The 23,930-nt window shown below is 40.9% G+C and overlaps 1 protein-coding gene across 1 annotated transcript in view; it reads right to left on the bottom strand.

Moving 5' to 3' along the window:
* Nucleotides 1-23,930, bottom strand: part of myo3a (myosin IIIA) — a 391,513-nt gene that overhangs the window by 200,598 nt on the left and 166,985 nt on the right. Inside the window, exons 9-10 of the mRNA XM_072254428.1 lie at nucleotides 15,046-15,142; nucleotides 13,748-13,864 (exon numbers count right to left, since the gene is read on the bottom strand). Coding sequence (XP_072110529.1) covers nucleotides 13,748-13,864; nucleotides 15,046-15,142 — 214 coding nt within the window. The remainder of the gene's footprint in view (nucleotides 1-13,747; nucleotides 13,865-15,045; nucleotides 15,143-23,930) is intronic.

Raw genomic sequence — 23,930 nt, 5'->3', positions numbered from 1 at the left:
TTTCAGATTTTCAGAATCTGCACAATTTTGCTTTTATAAAAGAGACGTGAGAGGTGTAAACAGAGCAGATGATGACTCATTCCTATGACAAGTTTTGGCAGACAAAGGGAAAATTACTACTGTGCTGAAGCTTGACTATTGAGATAATCTAGGTCATATAAACACATAATATTCTGTAGATTCTGGAAATCTTGAGCAACACACACAAAATTCTGCAGGAAATCATCAAGTCAGGCAGGATCCATGGAGTGGAATAAACATTTGATGTTTCGGATAATCTAGGTGCTTCCCCAAATGCTGGTTCCATGCCAGAGAAGGGTTGAGTTTGTTACAGAGATGTTAACGCTCATGTCCATTGATCTGGAAATTACTATAATCATAGGTTCTTTGCCACATCTTTTCAGGTACCAGAAGAGCATTACTGTGATATTGATCAATTCACCACTTCCAACTTCACTCAGCCATTGAGAAATACAGACTCCGCAACAGGAGCAGGTTCATTAATTTCCCACAAAGGTACAGCTGACCTTACAGCAAGGAGGGAGTGGCATCTTTGCAGGCATTTACACAGTTGGACATGGTGTGGTAATGCCATAAAGACAAACAGGATACCTCCACTAGTTTGATGCAGAAAAACAAGCAAGGAAGTTCCAGTTTTCTCATCATGTGGTAGTCAGTATAACCCCACAGATGAGCTTTGCAGATGAGAAGCCTCAGATTGAAAGTTTAGATAAGAGAGACTGTGTCCTAAGCAAACATGAGGAAATCTGCAAATGCTGGAAATTCAGTTAACACACACAAAATGCTGGTGGAACGCAGTAGGTCAGGTAGCACCTATAGGAAGAAGTACAGTCGACATTTTGGGTCGAGACCCTTCGTCAGGACTAACAGAAAAAAGAGATCGTAAGAGCTTTGAAAGTGGGAGGGGGAGGGGGAGATCCAAAATGATAGGAGAAGACAGGAGGGGGAGGGATGAAGCCATGAGCTGGGAAGTTCATTGGGAAAAGGGATACAAGGCTGGAGAAGGGGGAGTATCATAGGATGGAAGGCCTTGGAAGAAAGAAAGGGGGAGGGCAGCACCAGAGGAAGATGGAGAACAGGCAAGGAGTTATTGTGAGAGGGAAAGAGAGGGGAAAAAAATATTTAATTAGGGATGGGGTGAGAAGGGGAGGAGGGGCATTAACAGAAGTTAGAAAAATCAATGTTCATGCCATCAGGTTGGAGGCCTCCAACCTGATGACATGAACATTGATTTCTCTAACTTCCTAATTATATATATATTTTTCTCTCTTTCCCTCTCACAATAACTCCTTGCCTGTTCTCCATCTTCCTCTGGTGCTCCCCTCCCACTTTCTTTCTTCCAAGGCCTTCCGTCCTATTATACACCCCCTTCTCCAGCCTTGTATCCCTTTTTGCCAATCAACTTCCCACCTCGTGGCTTCATCCCTCCCCCTCCCATCTTCTCCTATCATTTTGGATCTCCCCCTCCCCTCCCACTTTCAAATCTCATACTATCTCTTTTTTCTGTTAGTCCTGACGAAAGGTCTCGACCCGAAACATTGACTGTACTTCTTCCTATAGATGCTGCCTGGCCTGCAGCGTTCCACCAGCATTTTGTGTGTGTTGCTGTGCCCTAAACTGTCTTTTTTGAAAAGATTCTGATTCCTCACAGATTATTTTCCATAGGAATCCTTCACAATGGACCATCCAGCTTCTCTCCACATTGCTGGTGATGCTTGCTTAGCTGGTTAAATCGTAAGAAGGTTTGAATCTTCATTGCATCAGTTTTCATGTATGAATGTAATATAATATTAAAAATTAAGATGACAGAGAGGGGGATCATGAAATACCACAGGCAGACCTGGTTAAGATTAACCTACTGGCTTTTGATAACTATATTAAAGGCAAAAGTATAACTGGGGTATATGGAAGGACCATTATGGACAACAAGGACTATCTCAAGATTGTACATTCAAAATTAAGTTAATTTATCACATATACTACTGAAGTCCCTGTCACCGCCCAGGTCTCATCAGGCATTTTAACTCGAGTTATAAGTGCACCTTATTGTTAGTGAACCTACTGGTGGCAACGTTACTTAGTGTTATATGTGTGAGTTATATAAATTATGCTGCGTACTTTGGTCTGGAGGAACGATATTTCCTTTGTTGGTATACAGTTGAATAACAATAAACTGAACTTGAGCTTGAAGCACACTGTGAAATGTGTCACTTGCAGGGGCCGGCCCACTGTGTCTACACGCTCTGCAGACGATCTATGTGGGGAGCTTAAGGGTAAAAGTGACATCCTAAATTGATAATATAATACAGTATTCACAAAGGAATTAAAGTTTGTCATTGGAGAACTCAGCTGAGTGAAAGATGAAATTCTAGTACAAGTATTCACAAATAATGAAGAGGAACTCAAAGTCTTAGTCAGCCTAAAGGTAGATAGATCTCCAAGGCTGGATAAGATTTATGGGAGACAAGGGAAGAGATTGCTGGAGCTCCAGGTGAGATGTTTAAATCTTTGCTGATGATAAGTGAGGTACCAAATCACCGGAGGACACCAAATGCGTCCTCCTTTTTAAAAAAGACAACAAACAAAACCTTAGCAATTATACACCTGTGTGCTGATCAGTTATAGAGAAAAAAAGTTCTGAGGGACAGGAATAATGACCACTTAGAAAGGCAGAGTCAAATCTGACTGAATTTTTTGAGGAGGTAAGAAAGTGCTTTGAAGAGGGCAGTGCAGTAGATGTTGTGCATAAGGACTTCAGTGAGGTTTTTGAAAAGATCCCACATAGGATAATGATCGTTGTGGATAATGAAGTAGGTTTTCAAAGCTTGCAAGAAATTTAGGCCAGTTAGAAGAGTGGGCTGAAAGATGGCAGATGGAGTTTAATGCTGAAAAATGTGAGGTGCTACATTTTGGTAGGACTAATCAAAATAGGACATACATGGTAAATGGTAGGGCATTGAAGTATGCTGTAGAACAGAGGGATCTAGGAATAATGGTGCATAGTTCCCTGAAGGTGGAATCTCATGTGGATAGGGTGGTAAAGAAAGCTTTTGGTATGCTGGCCTCTATTAATCAGAGCATTGAGTATAGGAGTTGGGATGTAACGTTGAAATTGTATAAGGCAATTGGTAAGGCCAAATTTGGAGTATTGTGTACAGTTCTGGTCACCGATTATATAGAGTACAGAGGAGGTTTACTGAAATGTTGCCTGGGTTTCATCTCCTAAGTTACAGTGAAAGGTTGAACAAGTTAGGTCTTTATTCTTTAGGTCGAAGGTTGAGAGGGGACTTGATAGAGGTGTTTAAAATTATGAAGGGGTTTGATAGAGTTGACGTGGATAGGCTTTTTCCATTGACAGTGGGGGAAGATTCAAACAAGAGGACATGAATTGAGAGTTAAAGGGCAAAAGTTTAGGGGTAACATGAGGGGGAACTTCTTTACTCAGAGAGTGGCGGCTGTGTGGAACGAGCTTCCAGCAGAAGTGGTTGAGGCAGGTTCAATGTTGTCATTTAAAGTTAAATTGGATAGATATATGGACAGAAAGGGAATGGAGGGTTACGGACTGAGTGCAGGTCGGTGGGACTAGGTGAGAGTAGGAGTTCGGCATGGACTAGAAGGGCCGAGATGGCCAGTTTCCGTGCTGTAATTGTTATATGGTTGTTATATGTTATATAGGAGATTGGTTCAAAAGGTTAGGGCTCATGGGATTCAAGCCAAGTTGGCAAACCAGATCCAAAATTGGCTTGGCACTAGGACACAGAAAGTGATGTTAGAGCAGGTGTTTCCAACTTTTTTTATGCCATGGACCCCTACCATTAACCGAGGGGTCAGTAGACCCCAGGTTGGGAAACCCTGTGTGGGTCTTTTTTGTGATTGGATGCCTGTGACTAGCGGTGTTCCATGGGGACTGGTGCTGTGATTCTTACAGTTTGTAACATAAGTTTCGGATGTGGATGTAGAAGGAATGATCAATAAGTTTGAAGATGACACGGAGATTGGTGGAGTTGTTGACATTGTTTGTTACAGAGTGATATTGATGAAAAGGGATGAGAAATGGCAGAGACTGAGAGGTGATGGAATTTGAAAGTAGTAGAGGTACATACATTGTCATTCATGATGTAGAACATACATCACAAATGACAATGTGCTTGGGAATACTGAAGAACAAAGGGACCTTGGTATGTGAGTCCATGGATCTTTGAAGGTGGCAGTATGATTAAGAAAGTCTGTAGGAAATTGACCTTCAATAATGAAGGCATTAAATGCAGGGAGGTTCAACTTTATAAACCTTTTGTGACACCGCATCTGGAGTACTGCATGTGTTTCTGGTCACCATGCTATGGGAAAGATGTGATAGTGCTGGAGGGAGCATAGGGAAGATTCAATTTCACATTGTCTAGGATGAACATTTAAGTTTTGAGAAGACACCAGAGAGGCTAGGTCTGTTTTCGGTGAGTGGAGGAGATTAGGAGGAGATGTGATTAAAGAATATAAAATTATGAGGATTAAAGATAAGATTGAGTGCAGGAAACATTTCGCCATATCAGAAGTGAACAAGACTAGAGGACATAGAATCAGGTTAAGAGGAAGTTATTTAGAGGGATTCTGAGGGAGATATTTTTTGGTGAATATCTGGAATGCACCACTGGAAAGAGTGATGGGAGGAGGGATGATACCAGAATTTGAGAACGGTCTAGACAAGCACTTGGAACATCTCAGCATCGAAAGCTATGGGCTAAATGGTAGCATAAGGGGTTAATACAAAATGGGATTGTGAGCATGGAGGAAAGTGAAAAGTAACTTCAAAAAGATATAGACAAGCAGAATGAACTGGCAAGAGCATGTCAGATGGAATAAATGTGGAAAAATGTTGGGTCATCCATTTCAGTATAGATGACCAAAAGAATATTAAATGGTGTGAGAGAAGACAATGTTCAAGGACACTTTGCTGTGCTTGTACTCAAGCCAATGAAGGCTAATATGCAGGTGTAGCTGTTGGAAGGAAAAATAGTATGTTAACCTTTGTTATCAGAGGATATGGTAACATGAATAAAGGAACCTTATTTGAATTATTTAGGGGCTGAAAAGGCTGAAATTGGACTATTGTGTGTAGTTTGGTCTCCTTACATAACCAAGGTGTATTTGCTACAGAGGCAGTACATCAGATACTTACTGTATTGCTTCTAGAGACAACATTTTGCTGTATGAGAAGAGATTGAGCAGATTAAGACAGTTCGTCTAGAATTTTAAAAAGTAAGAGAAGATTTCTTTGACTCCTACATAAAGAGCTAGACATGCTAGATGCTTCCCTTCAAAGAGGAATCTAGGAACGGGGTACAGTTTCAGAATAAAGGGCCGTTTAGGATTGAAGTGAGGAATTATCTACCTCGACAGGCTACGGAGGATCAGTTTGTGTGTTAACTCAGCACAGAGATTGATAGTATTCAGGGCATGAAAAGAAACAAGTGATATGTGAATAGTTCCTGAAAATGGCTTTGAGCAAAAAATTTGTTGAACATTGAAATACATTTCATATGCAATTAGAAACATAGAAAACCTATGGCACAATACAGGCCCTTTGGCCCACAATGCTGTGCCGAACATGTACTCACTTTAGAAATTACCAAGGGTTACCCATAGCCCTCTATTTTTTTTCTATTTTTTTCTTTATAAATTTTTTTTGACAAAAAAATTGGACTGGCTTGACATCCTTGCCTTATGTTCTTATGTATGCTCTTCAACCCGGGTGTTACTGCTTAATCTTTTACCCATTCCATGCATGCTTTAATGATCATAAGACATAAGAGTAGAATTAGGCCTTTCAGCCCATCAAGTCCTCCACCATTCCATCATGGTTCAATTTATTATCCCTCTCAGTCCCATTTTCCTGCCTTCTCCGTGTAACCTTTGACGCCCTGACTACTCAAGAACCTATCATTCTCCACAGCTGTCTGTGGCAATGATGGAACTGGGTAATAAGAATAATCAGTTTTGTCTATGCTTCATTGTGTTCAATTTGCTCTTGTAATAGGTTAGTCATTAACTTAGCCTGTCCTTGATGGATGCAGTTTGCAGTTGCTGAAGGCAGCTGACTCTCATGCTGAGGTTGGGATCATTGGGCACACTGTTAATTACTGACTGCCATCACTTAATGATTCACAGACCTGCATGCCTGAACTAGTGTCAGAGAAGATGGACCTCTTATTGCTAGTAGAGGCAGCATGGTAGTGTAGCAGTTAGCGTAATGCTCTTGCAGTGCCAGCGACCCATGTTCAATTCTACTGATGTCTGTAAGGAGTTTGTACATTCTCCCTGTACATTGTAGCATTGGTTTCCTCCAGGTGCTCCAGTTTTCTTCCACATCCTAAAGACCTAAGGTTAATTCGTCACCTGGGTGTAATTAAGCAGCACGAGCTTGCTGTGCCAGAAAGGCCTGTTACCCTGATGTATCTCTAAATAAAATAAAATAAAAGATTATTTCAAGCTATAACTTCAAACTGCTCTCATAATCATTGAACAGTACATACAAGTTACAGCAGGACCTTACACAGGTTTGCTTCTCTCCATTGAAATACATGAGTGAAATTGGCAGATACACTAGTGAAATTTAAGAGACTACTAGACAGGTATATAGAGGAATTTAAGTTGAGGGGGGTATTATATGGGAGGCAGGGTTTAAGGGTCAGCACAACATTGTGGGCCGAAGGGCCCGCACTGTGCTGTACTGTTCTATGTTCTATGAAATTAATGACAAGTTCCAAATTTAATCTGTCATTGTTTCCATAAGCTGATTCAACAACATTACTGCTGGAGAAATGCAGCAAGTTTGTGCATCGCTGTTAGAAACCATAATGGTTTCGATATCAATGAGCAGTTGTGAAAATCCAAGACAGGAACAAACAACAAGTTCAGAAAACTCCAGTGGAATGTAACCAACAATGTCTGGATTAAGCTCAAGGGTCTCAAACCTTCTGACATACTTAATGGTAATTACCAGCAGCTCTGCACACAACTTCCCAATGGGTTGAGGTCCAGCTACTCTACTTCCAGTTTTATTTCTCCAAATATTTTCCAAGTTTTCTGCATGCCATTCAATAATTATTCTGTGGAGCTACCGTTGTTAATTGATAAATAATAAATATCTTGGCACTTCCACCTTATTTTAGCTCCTACTTTCCAAAGAGTACCTACCCTTTTCATTCTTCCTACTAGAATAATCCACCCTATATTTACCTCACTAAAAATTCATTTGGTATTTCATGGGATGATTAAGGCAACTGTGAATTTGGTTCATGGGTTGTCTATCTCATTTCTCTTATCACAACATTTCTAGAAGAGCAACTAACAGGTTATTTTCCCTTGTTAACAATAATTTGCTCATAATTTTAGTTATCCATTTTGGAGGTATCTGGGCATTGCTGTAAATGCCAGTATTTATTGCCCAACTTTTGAGAAGATTGAGGGGGGATCTTATTGAAATGTATAAAATCCTAAAGGGATTGGACAGGCTAGATGCAGGAAGATTGTTCCTGATGTTGGGGAAGTCCAGAACGAGGGGTCACAGTTTGAGGATAAAGGGGAAGCCTTTTAGGATTGAGATTAGGAAAAACTTCTTCACACAGAGTGTGGTGAATCTGTGGAATTCTCTGCCACAGGAAACAGTTGAGGCCAGTTCATTGGCTATATTTAAGAGGGAGTTAGATAAGGCCCTTGTGGCTAAAGGGATCAGTGGGTATGGAGAGAAGGCAGGTACGGGGTTCTGAGTTGGATGATCAGCCATGATCATACTGAATGATGGTGCAGGCTCGAAGGGCTGAATGGCCTACTCCTGCACCTATTTTCTATGTTTCTAACTCGAATTGCTCTTGGGAAAATGGTGGTAAGCCATCTTCTTAAACTGCCACAGTTCTTCTGGTGAAGATTCTCTTAGGGAAAGCTATTTCAGGGTTCATAACCAAAGAAAATGAAGGCATGTGGATATATTGGGATAGCATGCAACTTGCCGATATCACGTTTCTACATGTTTGAAGCCCTTGACTTCCTCAATGTGAATGCTACTTTGCCTTCAGAGGTCATCTCATTTTACATTTGGGACTCAATTCTTACTTCCATGTTTGGACCAAGGCTTTGATTATGACCTGGAGCAACTGATCTTGGCAAAACCCCAAATGGGGATTGATCAATAGATTATAGATACGGTACCTATAAAAAGTATTCAGCCCCTTGTAAGCTTTCATGTTTTATTGTTTTACAACATTGAATCACAGTGGATTTAATTTGGCTTTTTTGACACTGATCAACAGAAAAAGATTCTTTTGTGTCGAAGTGTAAACCAATCTCTAAAAAGTGATCCAAATTAACTACAAATATGAAACATAAAATAAATGATTGCATAAGTATTCACCCCCTTCTAGTCAGTATTTCATAGATGCACCTTTGGTGACAATTACAGCCTCAAGTCTGTGTGGATAGGTCTCTTTCAGCTTTGCACATCTGGACACTGCAATTTACCCCATTCTTCTTTACAAAACTGCTCAAGCTCTGTCAGAGTGCATGGGGATCGTGAGTGAACAGCCCTTTTCAAATCCAACTACAAATTCTCAACTGGAATGAGGTCTAGGCTCTGACTTGGCCACTCCAGGACAATAACTTTGTTGTTTTTAAGCTATTCCTGTGTAGCTTTAGCTTTATGCCTGGGTCATTGTCTTGCTGGAAAACAATTTTTTTCCCAAGTCACAGTTCTCTTGTAGACAGCTTCAGGTTTTCTTCCAAGATTTCCCTGTATTTTGCTCCATTCATTTTACCCTCTACCTTCACAAGCCTTCTAGGGACTGCTGTAGTGAAGCATCCCCACAGCATGATGTAGCCACCACCATGCTTCATGGTAGAGGTGGTGTGTTTTTGATGATGTGCAGTGTCTGGCTTACGTCAAATGTAGTGTTTAGGCAAATTCTAGCTGAGATTTTATGTGAATTTTTTTTTAACAGTGGCTTTCTCTTAGCCACTTTTCCATAAATCTGCAACCGGTGAAGCACCTGGGTAACAGTTGCTGTAACAGTGCAGCCTCTCCCATCTCAGCCACTGAAGCTTGTAACTCCTCCAAAGTTGTCATGGGTCCCTTGGTGGACTCCCTCACTCATCTCCTTCTTGCACAGTCACTCAGGGTTTTGAAGATGGCCTGCTCTAGGCAGATTTACAGCTATGACATATTCTTTCCATTTCTTGATGATTGACTTAACTGTACTCCAAGGGATATTCAGTGACTTGGAAACTTTCTTGTATCCATCTCCTGACTTGTGCTTTACAATAACTTTTTCGCAGAGTTGCTTGGAGTGTTCTTTTGTCTTAATGTTGTATTTTTTGCCAGGATACTGACTCATAAACAGTTGGACATTCCAGATACAGGTGTATTAGAAACAGAGAAACATAGAAAACCTACAGCACAATACAGGGCCTTTGGCCCACAAAGCTGTGCCGAACATGACCCTACCTTAGGAATTACTAGGCTTACCTATAGCCCTCTATTTGTCTAAGCTCCATGTACCTATCCTAAAGTCTCTTAAAAGACCCTATCGTATCCGCCTCCACCACCGTTGCCAGAAGCCCATTCCACACACTCACCAATCTCTGAGTAAAAAACTTACCCCTGACATCTCCTCTGTACCTGCTCCCTAACACCTTAAACCTGTGTGCTCTTGTGGCAACTATTTCAGCCCTGGGAAAAAGCCTCTGACTATCCACACGATCAATGCCTCTCATCATCTTATACACCTCTCTCATCTTCCGTCGCTCCAAGGAGAAAAGGCCGAGTTCACTTAACCTATTCTCATAAGTCATGCTCCCCAATCCAGGCAACGTCCTTGGAAATCTCCTCAGCACCCTTTCTATGGCTTCCACATCCTTCCTGTAGTGAGCTACAATCAATTGAAACACCTTGACTGCACACAGGTCTCCAAAACCAGATCTCCATTTAACTAATTATGTGACTTCTAAACCAATTTGTCTTCTCCAGTGATGATTTGGTGTGTCAAATTAAAGGGGGTGAAAACTTATTATTTTGTGTTTTATATTTGTAATTAATTTAGATCACTTTGTAGAGATCTGTCTTCACTTTGATATGGAAGAGTTTTTTTCTGTCGATCTTTGTCAAAAAAGCCAGATTAAATCCATTGTGATTCAATGTTGCAGAACAATAAAACATGAAAACTTCCAAACATTATTTTCCAATTGCTGGAGCCTTGATCAATATTTTTGTTTCTTTTCTAGCCGTAGGCAAGGTACTGGAGGACCGATGAGTCACTAATGTTGTTCTATTATTTGTGAGGAACGAAGGATAATCCTGGAAACTATAGACCGGTGAGTCTCACATCAATGGTAGGGACGTTACTGGAGAGTATATACAGTGTACAAGAATAAAGTGGGATATAGATCAGTTGCAGATATGGGTGGTGAAATGGCAGATGGAGTTTAACCCAGCCAAATGTGAAGTGTTGAATCTTGATATGTCAGAAGTAAAGACACAGTACACTGTTAAGGGAAAAAGCCTTAACAGTGTTGATGAACAGAGGGATCTTGGGGTCCAAATTTGTAGCTCTCTGAAAATGGCTACATAGGTTGATAGGGTGGTTAAGAAAGCATAGAAAGTTTGAATAGACATTAATTAATAAATAAGATATAGTTGTATTTATTCGTTGAGGCATTGGGTTCAAAAGTCAAGAAGTTATGTTGCAGATTTATAAAACTTTAGTTAAACTGCATCTGGAATATTGCATATAGTTGTGGTTGTCCCTTTATATGAAGGACGTCGAAGCTTTGGATAGGATACAGAACAGGTTTTCCAGGACGTTGACTGGATTAGAGGCATATGCCTCGAGAGAGTGGGACAAACTTGGTTTGTTTTCTCTGGAGTGGAAGAGGCTGGGAGGAGATCTGATACATGTTTATTAGATTACGAGAGGCATAGATAGAGTAGGTAGACGCTATGAGGGGTGATTGATAAGTTTGTGGCCTAAGGTAGAAGGAGTCAGTTTTAAAAAACCTAGCATATTTATTTTTCAACATAGTCCCCTCCTACATTTACACACTTGGTCCAGCGGTCGTGGAGCATACGGATCTTGGACCTCCAGAAAGTGTCCACAGCAGGGGTGATTGATAAGTTCGTGGCCTAAGGTAGAAAGAGATGTTATACAGCTCTCGTTACATGCACATGCAGTTCAACTCTTTGAATGATTATGCGGAAAGTTTGAAGTTAATAACTCATCAGTTTATAACTCATCGGGGTGATTGATAAGTTTGTGGCCTAAGGTAGAAGGAGATGAGCTATTAACTTCAAACTTTCTGCATAATCACTCAACGAGTTGACCTGCCTGTGCATGTAACGAGAGCTGTATAACTCATCTCCTTCTACCCTAGGCCACAAACTTACCAATCACCCCTGCTGTGGGTACTTTCTGGAGGTCCAAGATCCATATGCTCCACGTCCGCTGGACTAAGTGTGTAAATATAGCAGGGGACTATGTTGAGAAATAAATGTGCTCGGTTTTATAAGATTGAATCCTTCAACCTTAGGCCATGAACTTATCAATCATACCTGGTATCTTTTCCCAGGGTTGAAATGTCTAATACTAGAAGTCATGCTCTTAAGGTGAGGGAGCAGTAATTTCAGAGGAAATGTGAGAAGCATTTTTTTTACACAGAAATCAGTGGCTGCCTGGAATGTTCTGTTTAGTGTGGTGGTAGAGGCAAATACATCAGGAACTTTTAAGAGACGTTTGAACATGAAGAAAATGGAAGGATATGGGCATTGAAGAAACTAGTTTAGTTGCCCATTTGAATACTAATTTAATTGGTTTGGACAGCATTGTGGACCACAGGACTTGTTCCTGTGCTGTATTGTTCTATGTTCTAATTGATTTTTTCAAAAGAACGGGAAGTTAAAATGACTGAAAGGTTCATTAATCCTATGAAATGATGATTCTTCAGTTGCATATAATAAAAATTCATTGTTTTCTTCAAACCTGTACTTTATGTTTAATTATGATTTCACCTCAAACCTACAGTTTAATACAGACAAGTGTGAGGTATTGCACGTTGGAAGGACAAACCAAGGTAGAACATACAGGGTTAATGGTAAGGCACTGAGGAGTGCAGTAGAACAGAGGGGTCTGGGAATACAGATACAAAATTCCCTAAAAGTCACGTCACAGGTAGGTAGGGTCGTAAAGAGAGCTTTTGGTACATTGGCCTTTATTAATCAAAGTATTGAGTATAAGAGCTGGAATGTTATGATGAGGTTGTATAAGGCATTGGTGAGGCCGAATCTGGAGTATTATGTTCAGTTTTGGTCACCAAATTACAGGAAGGATAAAAATAAGGTTGAAAGAGTGCAGAGAAGGTTTACAAGGATGTCGCTGGGACTTGAGAAACTCAGTTACAGAGAAAGGTTGAATAAGTTAGGACTTTATTCCCTGGAGCGTAGAAGAATGAGGGGAGATTTGATAGGGGTATAGATAGAATGAATGCAAGCAGGCTTTTTTCCACTGAGGCAAGGGGAGAAAAAAACCAGAGGACATGGGTTAAGGGTGAGGGGGGAAAAGTTTAAAGGGAAAATTAGGGGGGGCTTCTTCACACACAGAGAGGTGGGAGTCTGAAATGAGCTGCCAGACAAGGTGGTAAATACGGGTTCTTTTTTAACATTTAAGAATAAATTGGACAGATACATGGATGGGAGGTGTATGGAGGGATATGTCCATGTGCAGGTCAGTGGGACTAGGCAGAAAATGGTTCGGCACAGCCAAGAAGGGCCAAAAGGCCTGTTTCTGTGCTGTAGTTTCTATGGTTTCTAAGGTTTCTACACCTATATGCTCTTGCTATTCCACTTGATTTTAGGAATCAAGTCTAATATTCCAGTAAGAAGGAGGAAAATTGAAGAGAATTCCAAAATATTTTCACCCTCTGAATATAAAAAAAAACACCCTATTTGGTTCTCAAATAGCCTAATCTTTAATTTGAGAATAATGGATGTTTCAATGTTGACTGGAGGATACAATCTCCCTGAATCCACCCTGTCATGCCTTCATTTTGAATCCTCCTGAAGATCTCTAGAGCATACAGGCCAAGCCGACTTGCTATCTCATCATCTGAGAGAATTTGCATCTGTATTAGCTCCAAACAAAATACCTTTTAAATAAAAACCTAGTGTGGTCAATTTGAAAGCAATGTTAAACACATTATTTGCCAGCCATTTACAATGTTAATGTGAGGAATATGTAAGTTGTGAATAATGAAAATGTGAAGGAAAGTGCATGTATGCTTCGTCCATCTAGGGAATGAAAATGATTTTCTATTGACGTAAGGCAAACCAATCAATTGTGCTGATGTCATATTCTGTGAATCATTACCCTCAATTGAATGTTTGAAGCCTTTGAAATGGAATGCAGATTTGATGTTCTTTTTCTGCTATACTTATCGAGGGGGAAGATACCATCTGCTTTTATCAAGAGGTTCACAGCTTCTCAACAGAACCAAAAAAAAGACATCTCCAAAATACATAAATAGTTCAATTTCATTTAAGAGTCTAACTAAAGCAGTTTTGCTATTAAATAGATAGCTTTCTGGAAAATATTATCACATTATATTATTGTGAAAAGTAAAATATTTGGTTCAATTCTGCATTACAGTCACTGAGAATTGCTAGGCTGAATAGTTGCTATAATTAGTAGCTAACCTCTGAGGAATAGATATCCAGTTTTTGGAATGGATTAACAGCGATAAGGATGTCTCCGACATAAGTATATATCTGCTCCTTGATGTACCGCTTTTGTAACTGTTCAGTTACTGTACTCTGGCAAGAGACAACAAGTAAAATATTGCATAATTACATAAAGTATGTGAATAAAGTTAAAGCATTGATATTTACAGTGGCTGAATTTATAAACTGTTGGATGAACGTAGAACATGGCTGGTTCCCGCTTCAGGAAACAAGCTAATTAACCAACTTGTCAAAGACTGTTCCAAGGGAACCTACAATCCAGGAGCCTCTGACTTTCCTGACGTTAGCTGGGGTTTGCAGGAGAGTCAGTGTGAGTGAATGGTTGACAGCATAAGCAATATGGGACAGTTAAACAAGGGGAGTTAGAAATAGACTGGAGATAGGTAAGGTATGGGATGGAGAGCTTGTACGTGCAAGGTTTTGGCGATTGTGCAGGAGGGACCAGTTTAGTGGATTAGAAAGTGGCTCTTTTGTCCCCCAAGCAGTACTGGAAATGTTTTAAATCTCTCATTTTTTTGTGAACGCTCTTCATATGATGATATGTGCCTATGATATTGCTGCAAATAAGATTTTCATACACGTACTGTACTTGTTGTTTTTCTCCACGCTCTGTGACGATTGGGTGGCAATCTTGCCGTTTCTTTAGCATGTGTCTGGGTTTTATGAGGCCGAGTTGCTAGCTCGATGCTCAACCCAGCACGGAGCCAGCTGGAGTCGAACCCGGGACCACTCACTTCGAAGCCTGGTGTGGATGCCACTACACCATCGGCCGGTACCCAACATGTACTTAGGCCTGTGCCAATAAATTCAACTTTGACCTTTGACTTTACATGTCAAGCTTCTCAAATCCTGGAAAACCTAGAATGGCCAGCTGAAAGTGATGTAAAAATCTAAAGTGCACAGTTCCATGACAATCTAAGCACATTTGCAGGTAGTGGGATGGATCTACACATGTGGATATCAGCTGGAAATGGGGAAGAGTTGTGCTGGGACTGGGGTTCAGATGTTTTTGCAATTTAATAACATGCTTGAACAAGCACATATACATGTCTTAGGAGGTTAAATTGCCCTCTCAGAAGTCAGTTATCCACAAGCAGATATTATCAACCTCAAATGTCATTAATCTCAGCCCATTTCAATTTATCATATTACAATTTTTCCAAATAATCTTTGAATTAATAAGGCCAATTATCTTTGAGTGAAGTTCAAACACATTAGATTAAACAGAAATAAACACATTTTAATTTTCTTACTTCATCAAGTACTTCAAGTGTAGCCAGATCATCTGTGCTATCCAGATTTGACATGCCCTTCATATCTTGATCCTTCTTTGTATGAATACGTTCATGCCTGTGAAAAATAGGATTCTTGTCAAATCTGTGCTTAATATCAGAGATCAGCCTCCAGTCCAAAAGATTTTCTTTGAAACAATTTCACAGATAAATGAACAGTGCTGTCAACAATTTGCAACACAATAAAAGAGTAATTGGAGACATGATTTATGGTAGGTTACATGCTTGGAAGAAAAGAGTAACCAAGGCCCATGAATTCACATTTAACTCAGTCTGCTATTGATGAAGTGATAGAGATTGCTTTGACTGATCAGTATTACCATTGTATCACGTGACAATTTTGGAAGGTTGAAGGTGATCTAGATTAACCTTGTTTTTCTTCATACAACAGTCCAAGAATTTGAGAAAGGTGAGGAGAGGGGCATTGAGTATTGAGGAGAAATGGGGAGGATTATCATTTTGATTTATTAACTTGATATTGGCCATTGTGTCCCATAAATATGTGTCGCACTCATTACTTTCTAATAGAAATTGGATCAGTCACATTCTTCATTTTCAATCCTCAATAAAACAAGGAGGAACAATGCTGAAATAATTATAAATACCACCACGGTTGTTTTAAAGTATTAAAGATATAATTGCTGCAGCTTGGAATATAGATTGAAACAGCTGTGCATTGAGAACTGCAGGACACACATGCCTCAAACTGTGACCGTCCTGTTGCTGTTGTGCTGCCCATTGTGTCTTGCTCCATGCATCAAGAATGCTTCCGTCTGAAGAGGTGCCTATTTTTGCTCCTCTTCCCCAAGTCACCACTGCCATGCCTACCCCCACCCCCAGCCCCACTGTTTGATGAACTACCCTCCACCATTGAAACAGTTTTTCCTGAGCCACTCTTCATCAAAGTTCAAAGTACGTTTCTTATCAAAGAATGTATGCATTATACAACCTAGGGATCCATCTCCTTACAAGCAGTCACAAAGCAAATAAACGTCAAAAGAACCCATTAAAAAAAATCATTAAAACACCCAATGAACAGAGAGAGAACAAAAGCAAATTGTGCAAACAATAACAGTAAGCAAATAGCTGAAGTTTAACAGAAGACATGAAACCAGGCCTCACTAGAGCTGGAGCAGGGCACAGCCTCAGTTCATTGCAAAGCTGAGTAAACTCCACAGGACCGCAGTCTTGAAGCCAGTATCACTGCAGCTGGAGTAACTACAGCCTCAGTTCAGCGCAGAACAGAGTAAACGTTGTGGAGCAGTGAGTAGAACTGGGAAGAGCTGTTCCTCGCCCTGCCTCCAGTCCTGGCACCCTTGATCTTTCCAATCTAGCCTGGCGCTTAAATTATCCAAAGTGAGGTTGATCCTTGCTCCTGGACTGCTCTGGGGCCTGAATCCACAATTTGGCTTGTACTTGAACTTTCCAATTCAGCCCGGTACTGGAATCAATCAGACATCGGTATTTTCCTCGCTCTTGGAGTCACCATGACCCTGCCTTGACCATGCTTAGACCTGGCCTCCACCTTCATTTGCCTCAACCATGCCTTCCGTGCGCCTCTGTCTCTTCCACTGCTCACCTCTCCACTGTTAGCATTGATTGTTGTTAATGAGGTGTTATTAAAAAAGGTATTCAGTAGTTTTCTTTGTTCTGATTTTGCCGATGCTAAGTAATCAGCAGGCATCACCAGCACTATCTTAAACCAGAATTGCAAGTGACTTCAACCAGGCCAAATTCCAGCAGATATTCTGATTCACCAGGGGCCCATATACCCTTTGTCCATTTCAACACAAACATGAAAGATGCCTACCAACCCCATCAACAATTTGGTAAATCAGATCACCAGGCTGTGCTCTTTCTCCCTTTATACAAACGAACTAGACTGAAAGGATCCAGTATAGAAACCATTACAGTGTTGTTCTGAGGAAATAAATGAGTTTCTTTTGTGTTGGTAGGCTGGTCCATATTCAAAGATTCATCTGGCGGGCTGGATAAGTGTGTCATTACCATCATGGAATTTACCAGGAAGTGTGATGCGGACTGTATACTAAAAGGGACAATCCGGGTATTTCCAAACTGACAACATAATATCCCAACTCCCATAATTATACTCATATATATAGGACCAATGTGACAAAAACTCTTTTTATGACCCTATCTACCTGTGTCGTCTCATTCAAGGAAATATGGATTTCTATTCAAAGATCCATTCCTTATACCACACTCCTTAGTGCCCCTCTGTTCACTGTGTGTCCTCCCAAGGTGTAACATCTCGCACTTGTCTGTATTAAATTCCATCTGCCATCTTTTGAGCTGGTCCAAATCCCACTGTAAGCTTTAATAGACTTTCTCGCTGTTCACTGTGCCACCAATATTGGTGTCAAACTGATTCAATTTACCACATTATCATCCAAATCATTAATACAGATGCCAAACAATAACAAGCCCAGCACCATTCCTGCAGCTCACCACTAGTCACTCATTTCCAGTTGGAGATGCAACCATCTACTACCATTCTCTGGCTTCCCCCGCGAAGCTACTGTTATTTGTTCACCTTGAATGACTGGCAGCAGAATCCTCTGGACCAGCCTCCCACGGGCAACTTTGACAAAAACCTTGTTAAAGTCCATGTAAACAATGTCCACTCTCTATCCTTTATCAACTTTTCCTGGTAACCTCCTTGAAAATCTCTATAAGAATGGTTAGACATTACATATCACCATAAAGCCATGTTGACTATCGATAATCAGGCCCTATCTTTCCAAGTACTTATATATCCTGTTCCTTAGAATACCTTCCAATAATTCACCCATTAATTTTCCAGATTTTTCTTAGAATCTTTTTTGTACAATGGGGCACTAGTTGCCCTCCTGTTCTTCAGCTCCTCTCCCATGGTTAAGGATAATTTAAATACTTATGCCACAGCCCCTGTAATTCCTGCATTATCTTCCCACAAGTTCCTGGGGACATCCTCCCTAATTTTCTTCAGGACACCAAGCACTTCTGCTTTTGTAAATGGATAAGGTTTGGGACCACACTCTTGTTTTACCACAGTTCTTTAGGCTTTGTGACAATCTCCTGAGTAAGTACAACTGCCAAAGTCCAGTTTAAGATCTCCCCCATCTCTTTTGGCTCCATGTATAGATGACCATTCTCATCTTCAAGTGGATCAATTTTGTCCCTTGCTTTCCTTTTGTTTTACTATATCTGCAGAAGCCCTTGCGATTCTCCTACATCTTATCTTCCAAAGCAACCTTGTGTCATCTTTTGGCATTCTGATTTCTCCCTTCATGTGTTCTGTTGCATTTCCTCATACTTGTCAAGTGTTTCCTTGCTGTCTATACTTTCTATGCACCTCCTCCTTCTTCTTAAGCAGAGCCTCAATACCCCTCAAAAACTAAAATTTCCTAAACCTATTAACCTTGCTTCTTCTAACAGGAACATACAAACTCTGTACACTCAAGGTTTAATTCTTGAAGGCTTCCTACTTACCAAACATCCCTTTGCCAGAAAACAGCTTATCCCAATCCATACCTGTCAGATTTTTTCTGATGCCATCAAAATTGGCCTTTCTCCAAGTTAGAATGTGAATAGCTTTTTGATAAATAGATATCCATTTCAGACAGAGGCAGGAATGATATAAGAAGCTTTTCAGAGATTTGATTTGAGTGCTAGCCATAGGATATTCAGTTCTTAATCAGTTTTCTGTTCTGTATGCATGTAGTCCTGGGTTGTAGCTTTTTAAGGCTGGCACCAGGTTTTTAGGAAGCATGAAGGAGCTCTGAGCATGTATGTCTGCGTTATTTATTGTCCCTTGGCTTGATGGTAAAATTGAGGGGTGACAAGCAATCTGCAGGAGAAACTTTGTGTATTGCACAGTATCTGTGTGGAGAAAGAAAAAGCTGAAGTTTTAGGTTAAAACCCTGCATCAGATTATTTGTTGTTCCATATTAAAACAGCTGCAGTCTCTTGTGACTCCAAGGTGAGGGATATGTCTGCCCATAAAATTCAAATAGTGTAGGGGTAAAGTCTAATTGTTCTTTATGATCCACAGATACACATGGATAGTCCACTTCTCAGTGGATTAATTTATGGTATGCTAAATGCTGGTAGTGGCACACACATGGAAGATAGATGTTCTCAATGTGGAGATGACACTTAATCTTCACATGGATAAGATGGTTATGGTAAATAACAGCTGCAATTGCAGCAGATAAATTGGTAAGGATGAATGCAGTTGAGTTCTGGTACACAATGGTTCTGTCGGTCAGAAGGCAGAAATAACCTTTATTATAGACCAGCTGGGTCTGTGGTGGTGCTTCTCAAATTGAAATTCCTGCACCCAGAGTGCAAGCTGTACTTTCAATCCTTCTTTAGTGACTTTTGATATGAAGAAGTAATAAATCATCAGTGGGAGAGGAGTTTTCCCTTAAAAACTTTGTTATACTGAGAACTTTTAGATTTGACTGCCCCTCCTTTCCCCTTACAAAAATGCACAGATGCCCAATGGCCACTTTATTCAGTATAGGAGTGGAACCTGGTGTGGTCTCAAACATAGAAACATAGAAAATAGGTGCAGGAGTAGGCCATTCGGCCCCTTGAGCCTGCACCGCCATTCAGTATGATCATGGCTGGTCATCCAACTCAGAACCCTGTACCTGCCTTCTCTCCATACCCAATGATCCCCGTAGCCACAAGGGCCATATCTAACTCCCTCTTAAATATAGCCAATGAACTGACCTCGCAAACACGAGAAATTCTGCAGATGTTGGAAATTCAAGCAACACACAATGAACAAAACAATGAACTGGCCTCAACTGTTTCCTGCGGCAGAGATTTCCACAGATTCACTACTCTCTGTGTGAAGAAGTTTTTCCTCATCGCTCTCTAAAAGGCTTCCCCTTTATCCTTAAACTGTGACCCCTCGTTCTGGACTTCCCCAACATTGGAAACAATCTTCCTGCATCTAGCCTGTCCAATCCCTTTAGAATTTTATATGTTTCAATAAGATCCCCCCTCAATCTTCTAAATTCCAGCGAGTATAAGCCTAGTCGATCCAGTCTTTCATCATATGAAAGTCCTGTCATCCCAGGAATCAATCTGGTGAACCTTCTTTGTACTCCCTCTATGGCAAGAATGTCTTTCTTCAGATTAGGGGACCAAAACTGCACACAATACTCCAGGTGTGGTCTCACCAAGGCCTTGTACAACTGCAGTAGTACCTCCCTGCTCCTGTATTCAAATCCTCTTGCTATGAATGCCAGCATACCATTCGCCTTTTTCACCGCCTGCTGTACCTGCATGCCCACTTTCAATGACTGGTGTACAATGACACCCAGATCTCGTTGCACCTCCCCTTTTCCTAATTGGTCACCATTCAGGTAATAATCTGTTTTCCTGTTTTTGCCACCAAAGTGGATAACCTCACATCTATCCACATTAAATTGCATCTGCCATGAATTTGCCCACTCACCTAACCTATCCAAGTCACCCTGCATCCCCTTAACATCCTCCTCACAGCAAACACTGCCGCCCAGCTTCGTGTCATCCGCAAACTTGGAGATGCTGCATTTAATTCCCTCATCTAAGTCATTAATATATATTGTAAACAACTGGGGTCCCAGCACTGAGCCTTGTGGTACCCCACTAGTCACTGCATGCCATTCTGAAAAGGTCCCATTTATTCCCACTTTTTGCTTCCTGTCTGCCAACAAATTCTCTATCCACATCAATACCTTATCCCCAAAACCGTGTGCTTTAAGTTTGCACACTAATCTCCTGTGTGGAACCTTGTCAAAAGCCTTTTGAAAATCCAAATATACCACATCCACTGGTTCTCCCCTATCCACTCTACTAGTTACATACTCAAAAAATTCTGTGAGATTCGTCAGACATGATTTTCCTTTCACAAATCCATGCTGACTTCATCTGATGATTTCGCCGCTTTCCAAATGTGCTGTTATCACATCTTTGATAACTGACTCTAGCATTTTCCCCACCACTAATGTCAGGCTAACCGGTCTATAATTCCTCGGTTTCTCTCTCCCTCCTTTTTTAAAAAGCGGGGTTACATTAGCCACCCTCCAATCCTCAGGAACTAATCCAGAATCTAAAGTGTTTTGAAAAATTATCACCAATGCATCCATTATTTCTTGGGCTACTTCCTTAAGCACTCTGGGATGCAGACCATCTGGCCCTGGCGATTTATCTGCCTTTAATCCCTTCAATTTACCTAACACCACTTCCCTACTAACATGTATTTCCCTCAGTTCCTCCATCTCACTAGACTCACTTCTGCTGCTGTAGCCCATCCACTTATAGATGCAAACTGGACTATAGATTATAGATGCAAACTGGACTTGGAGAAGTACCATTTGTGACTATAAGTATATTCAACATTTTTGGGATTATAGCATATCATAGTACCTCAGAATTCACCTGCAAGTTTTGATTAAAACCTAAATTTAAGGTCTGTTGCTCAACAAATGATGCGTTAATTTGTTCAAATCTGAAGGCGAGAAAATCACAGCTCCTCTAAGAGAAACATTGTTCTAGAATTGATACATCCAAAATATTGTAAATCAGAAAATGAGATCAAATTCTACTGACTTCTCATCTACTATAGAGTTCATGTATCTATAATAAGACTTAGATTTTATGATGTAAATCACAGGAGAGCTATGCTACCTTGATTACAAAATACGCTTAGTGACAATTTGCTCAAGGGACTGACAATCATGCACGTCACACTAGGCTGGCTGTGAAAAAAAATGTTTGCATCTCAGCTTGTTCAGAAAGCGTATAATTGAAGGTCAGAGAGTGGTGTTTGCCAACGTTAAGGACTATGGTCCCGAAGACCCCATTGGACACAAGAGGGGAGAGGGCAATTCTTCTGTATAATTCCTATTACTCGGATGAAGGTTCAATGACATCTATTATATAATAGAATTTCTGAGATTTTTCAACTAACAAAGCTTTTGTAGAACACCTTTGCTAACCTTAAGATAAAGAACAAAGGGAGAAGAAACCCACCCCCTCCAATGTTTCCTCCTGCACGTACTGTCCACCTAATTTCCTTCGCCGCTAGTTCATCATTCCCAACATCGCCTCCTACCTGGTTCCACCTTTCATGTACTATCTGGTGTTGATCCTCCCCGCCTCCTACTGTTTAGCTATATACTGGCAGTTTTTATGTTCCCTTAATCCTGATGAATGGTCACAGTCCAAAAATGGCAGCGCACAACTTTTGCCTCCACAGGTACTCCTTGACCTGCTGAGTTCTTCCAGTGTTTTGTTTTTAATAGCAGCACTTAGCTTCACCCACATATTTTAAAAGTTACCAGGGCAGGGGAGGCTGTTGAATCTACCTATATATGTATAGAATGGAGCACGAAGAGTGCTGTAATGATCTGGCATCCTGAAGAACAGCACTGAACAGGGTATCAGTGCTTAGAGTGCTTCATAGTGACATCATCCTTAAGAACAATGTCATGTTCCCCAGGTATGTCTGTAGCACACAGCCTTCAGCACCACCTCCCATATTTATTTGTTTATCTATTATTTATTTATTTATTTATTTATTTGTTTCTTTGTTTGTTTATATCATTGCAGAATAGACCCTTCTGGTCATTCAAACTACATTGCCCTGATTTAATCCTAGCCTAAGCATGGGACAATTTACAATGACTACTCAAGCTGCCAACTTGTATGTCTTTAGACTGTGGAAGGAAACTGGAGCACCTGGAGGAAACCCACGCAGTCATGGGGAGAACGTACAAACTCCTTACGGACAGCAGCAGGAATTGAAATTGGGTCGTCTGCTCTGTAAAGCGTTGTGCCAACCACTGTGCTACCATGCCACCCCTTTTTAAGTTGTGAAACTACTTATCCAACAGCTGGTGGTACATGAGTATGTATTTCCTCTAAGTTATTTCCCTTGGAAGGACATAGGCGGAACGCGGAAAACTGGGACTAAAGACTGATTTATACTTGTGCGTCAACTCGACGCCGTAGGTACGGTGTTGCTGCAAACCCTATGCAGAGCCTATGTGGATCCCTACGCCGTAGCCTAATGCGCACCTCTCCCGAAATGTAACCACGCGTGTGGCAATGCAGACCGCAACAACTGTGACTGGTTGGCCTGGTAGCATCGCATTTACTCCTACGCTGCAATAGTTTCCCATTGGGCGACTGAAGGGCAGGGAAGGAACTCTGGCTGCAATGCTTTCCATAAAGCTTTACAGACCTCCGAAATTATGGAGGACACATTGGCTTTTATGAAAAAAGTAGCTCGCTTTAAACTTGATTACCCCGAGAAAGACAACCATGATCATGAAGCCTTGTGCCGGCAGGTGTGCATGCGCGTGCGTGATGTAAGTGAGTTGCAGAGCGATGCAGACACACCAATGCACAAGTATAAATGCACACAACGCGCGTAGGCCACTTGCGTAGGTTACGGCGTCGAGTTGACGGATGGGCACTGTGGTCAGCGTGAACTTTTTGGGCATGAGGGCCTGTTTTGATATTTATTACTCTGTGACTCAATCACCCTAAATATTGGAAGAATTAAAACTATCATATTTAAGTTCTACCACAAAGTTCACTCCCTAGAAGCCTGTCCCATCACTCACCATGGCAGCTCTTTGAACTAACTGTGCACAGCTGATGTGAGATTCTCACTGAATATCCAGATTGTCACTAGGACAACACTTCTTCCACTATAACACTGCACAGATGCTCCCTGTCTCAGCTCCTGTGCTGATGAAACCCTTTAGAAGCTCTTAACTTGAGTACTCAATAAACTTGTTGTGGATCGTCCATCTTCCAATTCATCCAGATCTTTTTTG

The sequence above is a fragment of the Mobula birostris genome, chromosome 3, assembly GCF_030028105.1.
Source record: "Mobula birostris isolate sMobBir1 chromosome 3, sMobBir1.hap1, whole genome shotgun sequence".
NCBI classification, from domain to species: Eukaryota; Metazoa; Chordata; class Chondrichthyes; order Myliobatiformes; family Myliobatidae; genus Mobula; species Mobula birostris.
This window is presented reverse-complemented; position numbering and strand designations above follow the sequence as displayed.